A 16831-nucleotide genomic window follows, 5' to 3' on the forward strand; every position below is an offset into this window, starting at 1 on the left:
GGGAATCCAAGAAAATTAGAAAGAACGGAAATCTTGTATTGCGTGAAATATGTATGGCTTTATGCGCAAAGAGGGAGCGTGGGTGTGTCTGTGTGCGGGTTTAGATTTTGTGGGACCGTTTATTTCGGGTGCTGACTCTATTCTTGTGTTGTTTCTGTGATTGTTGAGTGGATACGTATTTTGAATCCATTTTTGGGTAGAATAAAAGTAAAAATATTAAAAATATCAAAAAATATATGTAAATATAAAAAAATATTTTTATATTATTGTATTTAAATAGAATCAATAGATATTAGTAATTTTACGTAAGATATTTAAATATTAAATTACTTTTATTTTTTTAAAAAAATTTTAAAAACTAACTAAAAAGATATTTTTAAAAACTTATCCAAATTAGTTCTTTTATATTTTTTTTAATAATAAAATTTATTTTACATTTGCATACACTTTTTACCAAGAATTTTCAATTATTAAAAGTATTTTAATTTTATTTGGATAAAAAAAAGAAAATACCTTTTTAATTAAATTACATAGTCAATGTTTTGTCATCATTCTGTTTTTTTATCCTTACTTTCATGTACTCGTGAACATTGCTTAATACTTATACTCTCGGTGATGAGAAACGTAATAAACATATGAAAAAAATAATTGACAAATATTAGAAGAAAAGTTCTAGAACTAAAGTAAAATTAATAATTGACCATAAAGAATGAGAAAGTAAAGCTTTTGAATTAAATCCAAAAGGAAAAAAATGATACCTGAAAGGTATATTATTAGTGGAGGGTAGCCTTAGAAAGTGTTTTTACGGTAAATTGAAATAATGATAGGCGTAAAAAACTTTCAATTGTAGTGGATGAAATAAAGAAATTATCACCTTTGTCAGAAAATATAATATCAGATAATACCACGTTCAACTCAAAACCTTAAAATAGTAAATTAATAAGTATAATTACCCGTGTCATGCACGTGATAAGATTGAAATTATAATTTTAAATTATTTTTTAAAATTAATTTGAATTATAATAATTTAATTAAAAAAAGTAACATGTTATGTATTGTTTTTTTTTAAATTTAGTGTTAATTGGATTAACTCTAAAATAGTTATTAATCGATTTTAATAATCTATTTTTTTTCAATAAATTAGACAAATATACTGAATGTGATCATAAATAATATAGTAATAGTTAAATCCACCAATAAATATATTAGTTATTATCAAACTATAAAACAAATTAAATATAAAGGCTATTAGCACTTATATATCTATAAAATCGCACTGTCTTTGCTCGTGTGCAAGGGTTTACTTATCAAATAAACTTAAAATATGAACCAAAAATATTTATAAATTAGACTTAGCATCATTTGAAAGAATAATAAAAAATAATCAACTTACCTTATCATTCATGAGAACCATTTCTATATAAGTCGTCTTGTTCTTATCAAATTTGGATGAGACTTTCCATAACCTTATATATTAATTTTGTTAAATAATTATATATATTGGTAGTTTTTCTTAATATATATACGTATACATAATACATAAATAATTCTATACATATACATAAATAAAAAAATATATGAATTATATTTTATTAAACTCTATATTACCGGTTATTAAAAACATTAAAATATATGAACCAAAAATATTTATAAAATGGACCTAAAATCACTTGAAAGAATCATGGAAAATAATCAACTTACCTTACTATCCATGAGAACCATTTCTATGTAAGTCATCTTGTTCTTGTCAAACTTGGATAGAACTTTCCATAACCTTTTATATTAATTTTGTTAAATAATTTATATATATATATATAATGGTAATTTTTCTTAATATATATACATATATATAAATAATTCTATACATATACATAAATAAAAAAATATGTGAATTATATTTTGTTAAACTCTATGTTAGTGGTTATTAAAAACATCTAAATCACATATATTAATTTTTTTTTGTTATAATTATTTCGTTTTATATATATGATTATTTTTTATTATACAATCGTACAATAATTTTTTATTTTTTATATCTATATCTATTCCTCAATTCCAACTCCATTCATACGCATATTAACAGTTTTTTTCTAATAGTGATGTTTTAATTTTTCATTTTCTTTTTTTTACGTATGTTTCTTTTTTAAATAGTGATATTTTAATATTTTTTTAAATACATTTTTCTTAATAATTACATTACTAATCTGAAATATAAATGAGAAGAAAATAAACTTAAAAATCAGGAAAAAAAGAAATTTTATATTAAAAAATATAAAAATAAAATATTCAAAAAGAATAGTCGTAATATATAAATTGAGTCAACAATTTAAATTTCTCAAAAAATAATTTAATCAAATACCAATATTAGGAATAAATTACTTAAATAATATTTAATCTATTCTAGTCCTTAGACACATATAGATTAGAGTTATTCTTGTAACGACAACGAACTAAAACAATATCGTAAGTTCGAACATTTAGAATTCGTGCAAATTCAGATCATTCCTTTGTTCTTTGAAAACCTTCTGTATCCCTGATAGAGTTGAATCAAAATTCCTTTTATGAAAAAAGTGTTACGGAGATGGCTTTGATGTGTTGGAGGCCAAAATTCGGAAGTCACTATTTATATTTGAGTGTCACAGCTATTAAACCCGAAAGACCAAATAAAATAGTATCTCTGGTTTTATTCTCATTTAATTTTAAATCAAAAGTAATAATGACTTATTTAATTCATCATTTATGATAATAAATGAGATGACCATTATATAAGTCATTTAATGTAAAATAGCTTAATTTACAATTATAATTAATATATGTATTGCCCATAAATAAATTAGGAAATAATAATTTCGTAACAAAATAATTATTCAATTTGAATTACAATTAATTGATTGATAGAAATTATAATAAATTGTATAATATTTAAAAAATTAACCAAATCAATTAGTTGATATAATTAATTTATTATAATAAAATAAATTTAATGAGTTAAAAGAAATAAATCGAAAAACACCATCAGAAATATGTTACGACAATTTTATCATTAAGTGCAGAAATTTAATTTTTACATAATAGAATAGATATTTACAGATTATTATATTAAACACAAACTAAAAAAAATACACTAAACAAAATAAAAGCATCAATAGTAAAATATAACCTAAAAAATCACTTAAATTAAAAAAGAACATGTGATGAATTATAATAAATCTATATATGAGAAGTAAAAGTAAAATAAATAATTAAAAATAAAGTAAAAAAAACAATTAAAAAAGTAAAAGATAGAAAAGATAACGTGTGGAGTAGATAAAAAATGTATTGCAATAGAAGATTAATATAATTAATTAATACAAAGGATGAAAGAGAAAAATTAAAATACGATCTTATTAAAAAATTTCAAAAAAATATTTTAAAAAAACCTATTAATCAACTTTTATAAAAATATTACAAAAAATTTAAATTATCTTTCAGTAAAATAATAATACCCTTAAGAATTATTAATCAAAATAAATAAAAAAAATTAATATAAAACAAAATCATAGAAAAATATTAGCAAAATTAAGATAAAAAAATAAAATAAAAAATTATAAATATTTTACCTGAAGTACAAAATAGAGAAGGAAAAAAGGGATATATAAAATAATAAGATAATAATTTGAATTAATTGAATTCATTTATTTTATTGCTTTATATATTATTTATTAAATAATTTAATATTTATCTCGATCATATTAAATAATAAATTAGTTATAATTAATTTGGTTTAATGAATCAAATAAAATTTAAAATACTTTGATATTTACTCTAATTAAATTAAATATTTGAAGTTATGATTAATGTAATTTAATGAATCAAATAAAACATTAAATGATGAAATATTTATCCTAATCAAATAAAATTACATAATTGATTAGTTGTAATTAATACAATTGAATGAATCAAACACATTAAATTGAACAATAATTTAGTTAATTTGTGTCTTAAGGACACGTTTTAAAAATATTTATTTTGCAACAATTTTTATAAAAGATTTTTTATAATATTTTTAACCTATGGTTTAAAGGCATAGTTATAATAACCCATTAAAAAGTACTTAATTAGTTAATATAAATAATTAATATAATTGATTTAGTTCAATAAATTAAAAAAAATAAATGTGAAAGGAAGATATAAAGAGAAAGTAAAATTATAAAAATGTATATCTATTAAAAAGCAATAAAAAAAAGTCTTTTTTAGTTTTTATTTATTAATTATTAATTTATTATAATTATTTTCACAACATTTATTACACGGTATTCATCTTATAAATTAATACAATTAATTTATTGATATTAATTATCGATAATTAATTATAATTGATATAACTCATTTAGCTATACTTTCTAAATAAATAATTAAAAATGCACGTCTCAATTTTTTGTTAAAGTAAAATAAAATAAAATATATAAATTGAGTAGATATAAATCTAAAAATTATAAATTTTATTAACAACTCAAATAAATTAGTACCATAAAATTAAATTTAATATCTATTTTAAATAATTATTGGTCTTTTATTATTTTAATTATTAATAATTTAAATAAAATAATACTCTATAACTTATTTTGTTATTTATTTTAAGTAATTACTAACATAGTTGTTAGTAATACCCAAGTGTATATTATCAACATAATTTTATCACGGGTATTTCAATCTTATCGTCATTGCAATTTTGTACTATCTTACTTTTTTTAATTGTTATTATTAGAATTGTTAAATAATATTAAAAAATTCTTTAAAAATAGAAATAGCGATGGCACCTTGAATAATTAATTCAATAGAATTAAATTTAAACGAATAAGATGATTCAATCAATTATACAAATAATAGCATATTTATAAATAATAATATTGAAAATAGTCTCACTAATGTAAATGATCAATATAATAATTATATAAAAAAATAACTAATTACATAATTGCATAATTTTTAAGATCCTATATAGTTAAATCTAACAGACAAATAAAGAAATATTTATATGATAATGTCCTAATATTTTAGCATACTATAAATCATATTATAAATTTATATATTATATTATAATTTTAAGTCAACTCCTTAAACACATTATAACATAAACCATCTAAAAAGATATACCAAATTAACGAATATCACATGGGTCATAACATACACTCTAAATTGTCACAATATTTCAAATAAAAAGAGCATCAATATAGAAAAATCAATGAATATATATAACTAAAATAAAGAGCTACAAAGAGACACACAAAAAAATAAAATAAAATAAAGAGAATCAATAAAAACATTAACATATAAACCACATACACGAACAATGTATATATTAATTGTGAATCACAAAAAAAAAAGATAATATATATATATATATATATGAATTGAAGTACACATGACAAAATATAATATTACAAAACAAAATTATAGTAAGATTATTTAAAAACAACATAAAAATTACACATTTTTTTTGTTAATCAGAAGCTAAAATAAAAAAAAAGTGTGCGCTTAATAATAAGCAATTAAGATAAACAAAAATGTTAAAAAATATAAAAAATAAAATGTACAAATAAAGATAAAAGAAACAAAAATTCAATAAATTACAAAAATTGTACCTAAACACGAGAGAGAGGGGAAGAGGGAGGAAGGGAGGGAGAGAAAGAGAGAAAAGAAAGCGAATGAGTAAAAAACATATGATCTTGTATAAATAGAGGGTATTGAGAAAAATAAACTAATTAAATTAATTCATATATTTCGTTATCATATTTATTATTTATTAAATAATTGGCTATTTACTCCAATCAAATCAAATAATTAATATAATTAACTAAATTAATTAATTGATATAATTAATTATAATAAATGGTAAAATTTGAATGTCTAATCAAATTAATTAATTGATATAATTAATTATAATTGATTTGCTTTAACGAATTAAATGAAATAAATCAGGAAACACCTTAAAAGTATGTCGCATCAGTTCTGTTATTAAGTGCAAAAATCTTATTTTTATATAATAGAATAGATAGATAATAAAGATATTTTCTTAAATTAGTATATATAATTGTGCATTATTCATTAAATATTAATTATAATATTGTAATATAATTATAATAAAGATGATTAAAAGTATTATTATTATTATTATTATTATTATTATTATTATTAAAAATGATTAAAAGTATTTTTAATTGACAATTGATAAGTAGTTTAATAATGCATTAAATATTCATTTGATATAATTATAATGAAGATATGTTCCTAAATTAGTATAATTATATATTATTCATTAAATATTAATTATAATATAATTATAATATGAATATTTTGTATAAAATAATTTAGAAAATAGAAATGTGTGTTCATTTTGGAGGGAAAATGGAGTCACGAGGGATCGACACCTCACCTTTATTAGTTGGGGGAAAACCCAATTTTAGTATATTAAGTAGATAGGTCTTTTATTTTATAAACTTTTTACTCTTCTTTATTCTTTTTGTCATGAGACTAATTTCAACACTCCTCATACTTACAACACTAACAAAATAAGTGAATAAATGACTCAAATTATAATGTTATTATTTTACTCGATTTTTTTATTCTATTATTAATAACAAATAAATTAATAATTTTTCAAGTTTTATTTTACAATTTTAATTCAAAGAACTGGAAATAATTTTTTTTGTGGTTATCTCAATTTTTCAATTATAGTTTCAAAAGTAAAATTAAAGATAAACCGAAAATATATAAAGTGTCAGAAACAAAGTAAAATATATAAATTAAAAGAAAAAGGAAGAAGAAGATGTAGAAAAACAAATAAAAATAAAAAACTTTAATTAAAAATAAAAAATAAAATACAAGTTTGAGTTTAAACTTAAAAAGAATTATTCGGGATTTTCAATTTTACTGTATGATGCTAGGGAGGTTGAGAGTGTTTTTGCATTTTCAAGTGTGTTTTCAGAAGAACTGAGCTGATTACATTGTTTGCTCAAAATTCTATTTATAAACTAATCTAATGTCACACAACCAAAGAATTACTTTTTACAGATAGATTTATAGACATATTTGATCTCTTTTACCAATGAATTTTTGGTTGCTGACGGATTTTGTCTCTCTGTAAAAGTCTCGTTGAAAATTATTTATCGACAGATTTTTCTCCGTTACCGACAGAATTTTCCTCGGTAATGGTCCCCCTTTCGCCAAAAAACGGTTAAATTTTTCGACAGATTTTTTGTTGGTAATTTACCGACAGATTTTTTCGGTAATCATCACTTCAATTTCGCTTAAACTGTCCAATTTTTCGACAGATTTTCCGTTGGTAACTAGCATCAGATTTTTTGACAGATTTTTCGTCAGTAATTGAAGCCTGAAAAAGTATTTTTAACTCTGAATACAGACGAAAAATCTGTCTGTAAATCCGTCAATAAGGTAAAACGATATTTTTTTTAGATTTTTTCATTGCAAAATAAACCTTTCATACAAAATAAATATAAATTTAAACAAGTTTATCGTATTATCAAACTAAAAGAAAAATACTATATATAAACAAGAAAGTCAATATAATTCAAAACATAAACAAAGTGTATTGATACATCAACTATAATAATAAATAACAACCATACATCAACAAAGTATGTTGATACATCAACTATAATTCAAAACATAAACTCAGTGCATTATTTAACCATACTAAATTTATCAGCTATAGTCCTGAGTGTTATCTTCATTCTCATTATCATCATAGTCCTCATCTGAAGATATTGAAGATGGTGGCGGTGACAATAGTAGTGGAATAGCAGTAAAACTGCTTAACGCTCTAACTTTCTTGTAATAGCTAACATAAGTCTCATTCCATCTCTTCTGTATAAACTGAAATAAACCATACAAATACTGTAAGCAATAAAAAAATCATGAAAAAAAATCTACTTTTTATTCTTTGCTAAACATTTAACTTGTTATCAAAAGTAGGAATTTAAAGATAAACAAGAGAATGTAAAGATCCAGTCAAGTTATAACTTGATTGTTACAAGAAATAATAGATCTTAAATAAAAACTAACCTAAACAAACTAATCTAACTTAATTCTAAAAAGAGGACAACGTATCTCTCTAAAAAATATAACTACAACATACCAAAATAAAAAGCTAAATTTTTCATATTTTTTTTTTCTTAAATAGTTCAACAATCTTATGCTTGGGCCTTTGAAGTCTAAAAATGCGAGTCCACATGCATTTTATTGAGTCATGCGTTGGCTAATGGCTATGGCACCATTCTTGTAATTGATGTCAAAGACTATGTGAAACTAAGTGAGATTATTTTTCCTGCAACAACATAAAACTCAGAAATATTACATACTTAAATTATATGCAAAATCACAATAAAACAACTGGATTCATTGGACATTCAAATAACAACCTTCTAAAATTCTCTTTCGTACTTGATTTGGTGATAATTGCATAGAATCCACAGAGACACTTTGAATGTTATTCCTTACTTAACTTTTTGTTATCCACAATATTGTGGTTGATCCGGCGACTAGAATAAACTGAGTTTACATTTGGCCATTGAAACACGAACAACTTTAGGGAATGAATTAGAATTTCTGATTCTTCATGGCAACATGCTTAAAGAGGAGAATAAAGACTCAGTTTAAAACGAAGTCATTTTCTTAAATAAAATCAAAGATTGAATTGTTCATATTGTACACGTAAATACTTGACGATTATATATGCGAGTCAATATTTTACATTATCAGTCAATATTATATACTAACGACAAAAATTAGCAAGAGATTATATTGTCTAACGAAGATAAATATTGAAAATTATTTTGTGTATTTTGAAATTTAAAAAATGAAAGTGTTCAATTTTACAAATTGGGAAACTGATTTGAATAAAGACTAAGATTTATTTAGTAGGAAAAAAAAAATGCTCTTTTTGAGCGCCAATAAAAAAAGGAGCCCAAAATCAATTATCATTTATCTCGCAGGGTTCCAATTTCCACGATCTGTATTGCTTTCATTTCCAACACCAACCGTCAACAAAATTACATGTCAACGCCACCACCATGCTCCGACTACGCCTCGCCGACGGCCGCGGCGGAGACAGCTGATAGACGTTCTCTGACGAGGAAGCAATGTTGCGTGCACTGATTTCAATACACCGGCATAGTTTGGAGCCCTGTTAAGCTAATTCCACGCCACCATGTCAAGGTTCTTCCTGTTTTGGCTTTCATAAGATGATACCTCTCAATATATTGTTTCTTTTGTTGTTGAAGGCTTAAAAATCTCAGTGATTTCGCGATTTCTTAAAAAAAATGTATCAAAAAGTAGTAATAATATACTGGCATGCATGTGTATGTTTGTTTATTTATCTATTTTAAGTGATCTTCGATTTTATTAAGTAAGAGAGCTAGGGATGTGTTTGGATAACTTCTTTTGACATTCAAACAGCTTAAACTAACACCTCACGGAGAGAGCTCTTGAGGGGAAAAAAGACGTTCATGTTTCCCCAAAAATGCCAAGAACTTAAACATTGATCATCTTTGTTTCAGTAGTATTAAGTGTTTATTGTGAGGTTTTTCATCCGTATAAACTTGTTTGCTGGCACTTAAACATACTTTGCTACGAAAATTTCTGATTCTACCTTCTAGGAAAAACTGTTTTAGACATAAAGCTTGCTGTTGTTAATTTAAGTTATAAATTACTAGAACATAGCAACCATATCTTGGCCCTCATTTATTCATTTGGAAAATAGAACCTAAAGATTTATGGAGTTTGTATGATGTGTGTTATAAAATTGTGATCAATTTGAATTTGTCTTTTGAAGCTTTTAGGTTTAATATTCTTTTACTTCTTGCTTCATTTGAATTAACCCATACGAATAATATTGTAGAATCTATTATGCAGGTTTGTTTGTGGAAATGTTAGAAGGTTTGTGCGTTCTTCTGGTCAGAAACATGGCTTTGATGTATTTAATTTTGAGTCGCATCATCCAAGATGCTCCGCTTACTCAACATGCCAATTTTTCTCATCCTACAGTAAACTTGTACACAAAGGACAAACTCCGCTCATGTACCTTTTCAAATTAAAGTATAATAACATCAATCTAATTAGCAAAGGGAGAAACATCTATTACCTCCCTGCAAATAGTGCAAACTACCACCATCCTCAAATTATTTGGAGCAGGATTTCTCAAATGTGTCTCCCACCAATTCCACCACCAATAGGTCATATTGCCCGTGCAGTTAGTTTGGCATTGGCTCGATCGAATATTCTTATTCCTGGTTTCATTGCATTCATAATAGAGGAGCTTGCTTGGACACAACAATCATGGGCTGAAGCAGAATCCTTTCCAAATAGAGATTCATTTTACATACATGCACTAGATGGACGTATATATCTAACCTCAGCTATCTTAGAAGCTCTCGAGATTGTTATCTTGTTTATCAGGGCTATCTATTTAATAGTTTTATTCTTCCCCTGCATAGCTATGGCTCCTTTAGTGAACCATTTTGGTGATCAGTTTAGGAAAACATGGATTCATGTTGTTCGCCTTTCACTTGAAAAGGCCGGGCCAGCATTTATTAAATGGGGTCAATGGGCTGCAACCAGACCAGATCTCTTCCCTAGGGATCTCTGTGGAGAACTTTCAGAATTTCACACCAAAGCACCGTCACACAAATTTGCTTATAGCAGAGCATGCGTTGAAAATGCATTTGGGCGCAAGTTGACGGAAATATTTGAAAATTTTGATGAGGAACCAGTAGCATCAGGTAGCATTGCTCAAGTTCATCGAGCTACTCTAAAATACAAATACCCAGGCCAGCAAATGAAACCTCTTGTAGTGGCAGTGAAGGTCCGACATCCAGGGGTTGCTGATGCGATTAGAAGGGATTTCATCATCATCAATCTAATTGCTAAGATTTCATGTTTATTCCCTAATTTGAAGTGGTTGAGATTAGATGAAAGTGTGCAACAATTTGCTGTTTATATGATGTCTCAGGTTGATCTTTCAAGGGAAGCAGCACATCTTAGTCGTTTTATCTATAATTTCCGCCGATGGAAAGATGTTTCATTCCCAATGCCTCTATACCCCCTAGTGCACCCATCTGTTTTGGTGGAAACCTATGAACAAGGTGAAAGTGTTTTGCACTATGTTCACGAGCTTAAAGGCCAGGAGCATATCAAAAGTGCCCTAGCTCATATTGGAACACATGCTCTTTTAAAGATGCTTTTGGTAAAAACTTCTGAATCTTACTTTTTATGCACTCCATTCTTTCTTTGCAGGTTTTGTCTTAATTACGCCATGTTGAAATTGTTCTAAGATTCATGGAAATGGTGATATGATTTTGTACCTAACCTGTTATTCAGAGAAATAGCTTTGTGTATGCATGCGAGCAATCGTGTGGGCACATGCGTGTGTGTGTGAGAGAGAGGGCACTTGAAATGAGAGAAAGTCCAAAGCTAGTACTGTTTGCAAATTACAAACTTCCATTTTTTGTATGGTTTTCATAAGGCAACTTCATAACATGTTTATCTTCCAAGAAGAAAACCAAGAATTGGATAAAAAAGTTGTTAATATTCTAATTTATAAATCCTGAAATCATAATTTACTAATTTGTAATGTGTAGTCCGTTGGTGATTTTAGGACTAGAGATTGAGATCTTAAGAGAAGAATGGTGAGAAAGAAGTTACTAGTCATTGAATGTTTTCTTAATGGCTTTGTATAATTTAAATGCATAATGAGATAAGATATTGTTGAGATCCTGAAGTATTCGTCTTTTTCCTTGCAGTGATGAATTTCAATTGCTGATTTCTTATCATTTGAGTAGCTTGACATTTGACTGAAATAATCACTGCCTTATATATATCTTCTCTTCCAGGTGGATAATTTTATTCATGCTGACATGCATCCAGGAAATATTCTTGTCCGTGTTGCAAAAAGCAAACTATCACCTATAGGACTCTTTAAGTCAAGGCCCCATGTCATTTTCCTTGATGTAGGCCTTACTACTGAACTTTCTAAAATGGAGCGGGAAAATTTACTGAAATTTTTTAAGGCTGTTGCTCTTCAAGATGGCCGCAGTGCTGCGGAATCTACTCTTAGGTTATCAAGACGACAAAATTGTCCAGACCCCATATCTTTCACTGAGGTGAAGATTTACTTTATTTGTGTTTTCAATTTACACTGTTATATTTGCATCCAGTGAGGGGAACGTGACAAAAGTTTGGTTAGTTATTTGTGGAGTTTGATATCTGTCGAGTAAGAGAAAGAATATCAATTCTAGGAGATTTGATAAGAGGAGGGAATGTGTCGTTATATGTATGGAGTTAGAGTACTGATGGGAAATAGGCAGAATTTGTGAGAAAATTAGGAGGACGCCAGGAGATTTTCTCTTTTCAGTTTATTTTCATTTTGCTACAAATTACAAGATTCAGAGGTTGATTTCCCCATTGAATCTCAGCTTCTTCAATAATATAAAGCGGTCTCACTTCTATTTCGCCCAACATATGTAAGTTCTATCAACTAGTATTGGAGCTTTCGATCCTAGTAGCCCTATACCGGATTTGAACCAGATGAATTCTAAGAGTGAGAGAGTGGCAGTAACCTGAAGTGGAAACAAGCTTCCCAGATTTGACACACATTGTCATACTTATAGATGTGTGATCTAGGTCAAGCAAATCATATATGATCAAAAAACTCCTAAATCAGAGAAGTTATATCAAGGGTAGTAGAACCCCAATGCTCAGGACAGTCTCTCTCTATGTTTGTTTATTTTCATATTGTATACATGATTGAAAGGCTTCGTTCTCAATTGGAATCTTGGCCTCAGTAATTTACATCAGTCTAATTTCTATTTTCTCTAGCAAATATCAGCTTTTATCATACTTAGAAAAAGAAATTAAAACTTTTTTTTATTGGTGGAGATTGCTCGTGACAGTGATTCTAGTATGATTCCAATTTACAAATGATTTGTGTCATCTTTCTGACAACGGTAAAAGACTGCTTTTTATGGGCATTCTTGATCTCTTGTATCTTAGTTAACGGCTAGCTGACACGTGTTAAGAGAGTTGTTTCTAATTGACATATACCAAATGATTACTGAATCTGCCTATGCTTTTCCCAAATGAAATTTTATAGCATTTAACAGGAGGTGGAGAAATCATTTGAGTTCTGGAGATCCACAGAAGGTGAAAGAGTCAGCACAGCTGACCGTATACAACAGTTGCTTGAGCATGTTAGGTTCTATAGAGTCAATTTGGATGGCAATGTCTGTGCTGTGATGGTGACCACATTGGTTCTGGAGGTAAGTTCCACCTCATAATCACCCTTTTGATAAAATGTTATTTGCATTGTTATAAATGGAATCAATGTTTATTGCATGGGTAATGTTCTACTTTTGTGCATTTCTATTGTGTGATTGAAAAAAGTTTATACCTTTCTTTTGGTTGCTCTTGACACATTGCTACTCTGGATATAGTTCTGAAAGGTAGCGTTTGTTTTGAGGTACTGAGAGAGAGATTGAGAGACTGAGACTCAGTATCGTGTTTGTTAGTTCATAGACTGGTACTAAAATTTCTGTCTCTGTCTCTAAAATTTCAGTATTTCAGTACCTCCAAAAAGTAGGGACATAGGGGACTGAAATTTTTAGAGATGGAGACTGAAACTTTAATAATATTTTATACCTAAAATACTTTCATTTCAATTAATTAATTCCAATTTTACCCTTTGTGCAAATTAAATTAGAGTTTCATTCTTGTTTCAATTCCTGTCTCCCATTTTGCACCAAACAGAATACTGAAATTTATTTCAATCCCTGTCTCTTAGTCTCTGTCTCTCAGTCTCAGTCTTTCCGTCTCTGTCTTTTCACCAAACGCTACCAAAATGACTTATTGTTGAAACATCCAAAAGGCGCAGTGATATTATTCTAAGAACTGCACAATTTTCTATTGCCACTAGAGTTGTAAATCATTATTTGTATGCCTACTCTGAGAAGATGACTTGGTCTGTTGATGATCTTGTTCTTTTTTATTTTTAATGGGGTTAATAATGATCTTAATTTAATTGAAGATCGGACCTCCATTTCTCACCCTGGCATATTGAGCTTTGAATTCTTTGTTTTATAGAATCGACTGTGTAACAGTCGAAATTGAAACCTAAAACTTAACAATCCGTTAATCTTCCATGCTGGAGAACAGAAGAGTAATTAGTTTGTAATTTCAGTATGTATACAACTCATTAACTCAACACTATACTCTTATTCCACTCGGTCGTGTCAACTACTTGGAATAGTTGATGTCATTGGATTATATTAATAACAAAAAATTTCTTTGATTAATATGTCATGATCTCACAGATCCAAAGCATACAGAATTATGAAAATACCTTCAGCAATAACTCTTAAAAAATCATTTAAAACCGCATTTTCAGTCATAGGAAAAAGAGCTCATTAAAAATCAAAGATCAGCAGCCTGGTCCTCAAATATTTAGGCATTTAACATCATGCCCACCATAAACACCTCTTGACACCAGAACATCCACTACCTTTCCATCATTTTTTACTATAGGTATAGATATCAGTCTTGGGTCAAATTAATATTTAGAATCATAATTAATCAATTCTTTGTAGGCACATTATCATGCCTAAGATCATCAATCATAAGATTATTCCACACCAGCATTTGACACAGCATCATATTAATAGAAAATTGATACAACGTTGGCATGTAATTCAATTAGGCCAGACACCACCATGAGGAGAACTTAAGGCTGCATTTGGTTTTGAGAACAAGACATAAATGATAGAGACACGAAAATTAGTGTTTGTATCTTGTTTTGTAATAAACTGAATATAAAATAGAACAAACAATTAAAAAGTCTGATTTACCTTATTTTTTCTTTCATACAAAATTTAAAATAAAAAATAGAATGATAAAAAATATAAGTATGAAAATTTGATAGTGATAAGAAAAAAAAAAATGAAAATAAGTGTGCCTGCATCCAATGTCTCTCTATCATTCTTGTTCGAAAAGATTCAAAATACACTAATTTAATGTTCCTAGGACACAATGTCTCTATCTATGTCTCACTTTCCAAACATGATTTTGTATCTTTATATTCATGTCTCAGTATTCTGTCCTTGTAAACAAACGTAACCTTAAAGAACTTACAAGTAACTCCTTGCACATGCTTTTTGCAGATTTTTAATCTTAAAGGTTTAGAGCTCTAAAATGAAACTGTTTTTGTTTAGTATAAGCTGATTTCTAGTCCCTTTTGTAGGGTTGGCAGCGGAAGCTTGATCCGGAATATGACGTGATGCATACTTTGCAGACACTCCTATTTAAAAAAGACGACTGGGCAGAGTCTATGTCTCATGCCATTGAAGGAGTGGTAGCTCCGTAAAGAGGTGGCTGTTTGATGGCAAGCAATTCTTTCCTTTCCCCAATTTTGAGATTGTACACTTAGCAATAGCTGATGATTTGTATTCTATTTTTTCAGTTTCTTTTGTTTTAGTTTTTAACGAGTTCTTAATAAATGGAGGGAACTAGTTATTGTACAGTTTTGAAATAAATTTATTTTATGGATATTAACCCTTGATGTAAACTAAAATAACAAACACATGAAATGAATAAGCATTCATTTTTATTTTGGACGAATGTACGTGAACACTTTGATTTTGTGGAATCTTCACGTATGGACCAACAATATAAATTTTGTGTTAGGGGTAGGTCATTGTCTAGAAGCACATGTTGTATGGCTCGTATTGGGTCAAAATGCAAAATAAGCAAGAGTTTTTGGCACATATGTGAATGGATGAGGATAAATAAGTTAATTTACAAAGATAAAAGAAGTAAAAGTAAAATTAAAAGTTAATTCACAAAGATAAAAGAAGTAAAAGTAAAATTAAAGACAACAAAAAATTGTAGTTTAAAAAATAGGCACACAAAAAAAATCTATGGAAGTGTTGATACCATGACAAAAAAAAAAAGATTAATACAAAAACAATTAAAAAAAGGATGTGATACATGTTAAAAATTAGGTGATTTGATCGTCGCAGTAACAAATATGATAGAAATAAGGCTTAATTTGTGATTAGCGTCTATGCACCACATACAAAGTGTATTTGAAAGAATATTGTAAGATAATTTTTTAAGGACCTAAATTGTTTAATCAAACATATTATTGGGAGATAAACTTTTTTTGGATATAAACTTAAATGGGCATGCCAAAAAGATGTAAATACATATGAAGGATTCCATGGCTTCTTCTCAATAAAGTCGACTTGTGTTATCTTTTTGTGGCATGCGGATGACTCAAATGCTTTTTTATTCTCGAAAATATGGAAGCTGGAGGCTTTGTAATAGCTGCGGTCTTTCTGTTGGCTTGTAGCATACTAGGCTCTTTTGACCAATACAAAACGCGCCAAAAGATATGGCGGAGGAAGATAGTTGTGCCATTTATAGTGTATTCTCTGAATTTTTGCTCCATGTGCTCTGTAACTGCAAGGTGGCAAGAGGCACATGGATGAGTATTGATAATAGTTTGGTTTCGGGTTTAACTTCTTTAATTCTCCTCTCTTGACTTGATTGTTAGAGAATTTATCTACGAAATCTTTCTACCAAGGGCAATCTTGCCCCTTCTTTTTGTTACTATGATGAATTTCTTATGGTATCAACGTAATAAATTTATTTCTGAGTAATTACCCAAATCAGTCCCCAAATATTTTAAAATCGGACATTTTAGTCCCCAAGAAAAATTAATACACAGATCAATCCCTAAGGTTTTACTCCGGCAGACAAATCAGTCCTCAGTTCATTTTTCGGC

At 27.6% G+C, this 16831-nt stretch overlaps 1 protein-coding gene across 3 annotated transcripts; it reads left to right on the forward strand.

Moving 5' to 3' along the window:
• Positions 1 to 8889: 8889 nt before the first annotated feature.
• Positions 8890 to 15663, forward strand: LOC112737867 (uncharacterized). 3 transcript variants are annotated; one of them, XR_003813005.2, is made up of 5 exons: positions 8890 to 9216; positions 9913 to 11242; positions 11889 to 12158; positions 13148 to 13313; positions 15287 to 15663. XR_003813005.2 is itself a non-coding variant. In XM_025788002.3 (5 exons), the coding sequence occupies exons 1-5, from the start codon at positions 9209 to 9211 to the stop codon at positions 15407 to 15409; spliced, it is 1887 nt and encodes a 628-aa protein (XP_025643787.1). In that variant the 5' UTR covers positions 8890 to 9208; the 3' UTR covers positions 15410 to 15663. The 3 variants fall into 3 exon arrangements, 2 of the variants coding, with proteins under 2 accessions (XP_025643787.1, XP_025643788.1); XM_025788002.3 differs by having other exon boundaries at positions 13158 to 13313; XM_025788003.3 differs by having other exon boundaries at positions 9015 to 9216; positions 9899 to 11242; positions 13158 to 13313.
• Positions 15664 to 16831: the final 1168 nt, after the last annotated feature.

This window comes from Arachis hypogaea, chromosome 13 (assembly GCF_003086295.3).
Source record: "Arachis hypogaea cultivar Tifrunner chromosome 13, arahy.Tifrunner.gnm2.J5K5, whole genome shotgun sequence".
In the NCBI taxonomy this organism is placed as follows: domain Eukaryota; kingdom Viridiplantae; phylum Streptophyta; class Magnoliopsida; order Fabales; family Fabaceae; genus Arachis; species Arachis hypogaea.

Excerpts from the sequence above, each read along its gene's own strand:
- LOC112737867 (XM_025788002.3), top strand. Across the intron at positions 11,243-11,888 it reads CTCTTTTAAAGATGCTTTTG|GTGGATAATTTTATTCATGC; the intron begins GTAAAAACTTCT and ends CTTCTCTTCCAG. Across the intron at positions 13,314-15,286 it reads TGACCACATTGGTTCTGGAG|GGTTGGCAGCGGAAGCTTGA; the intron begins GTAAGTTCCACC and ends TCCCTTTTGTAG.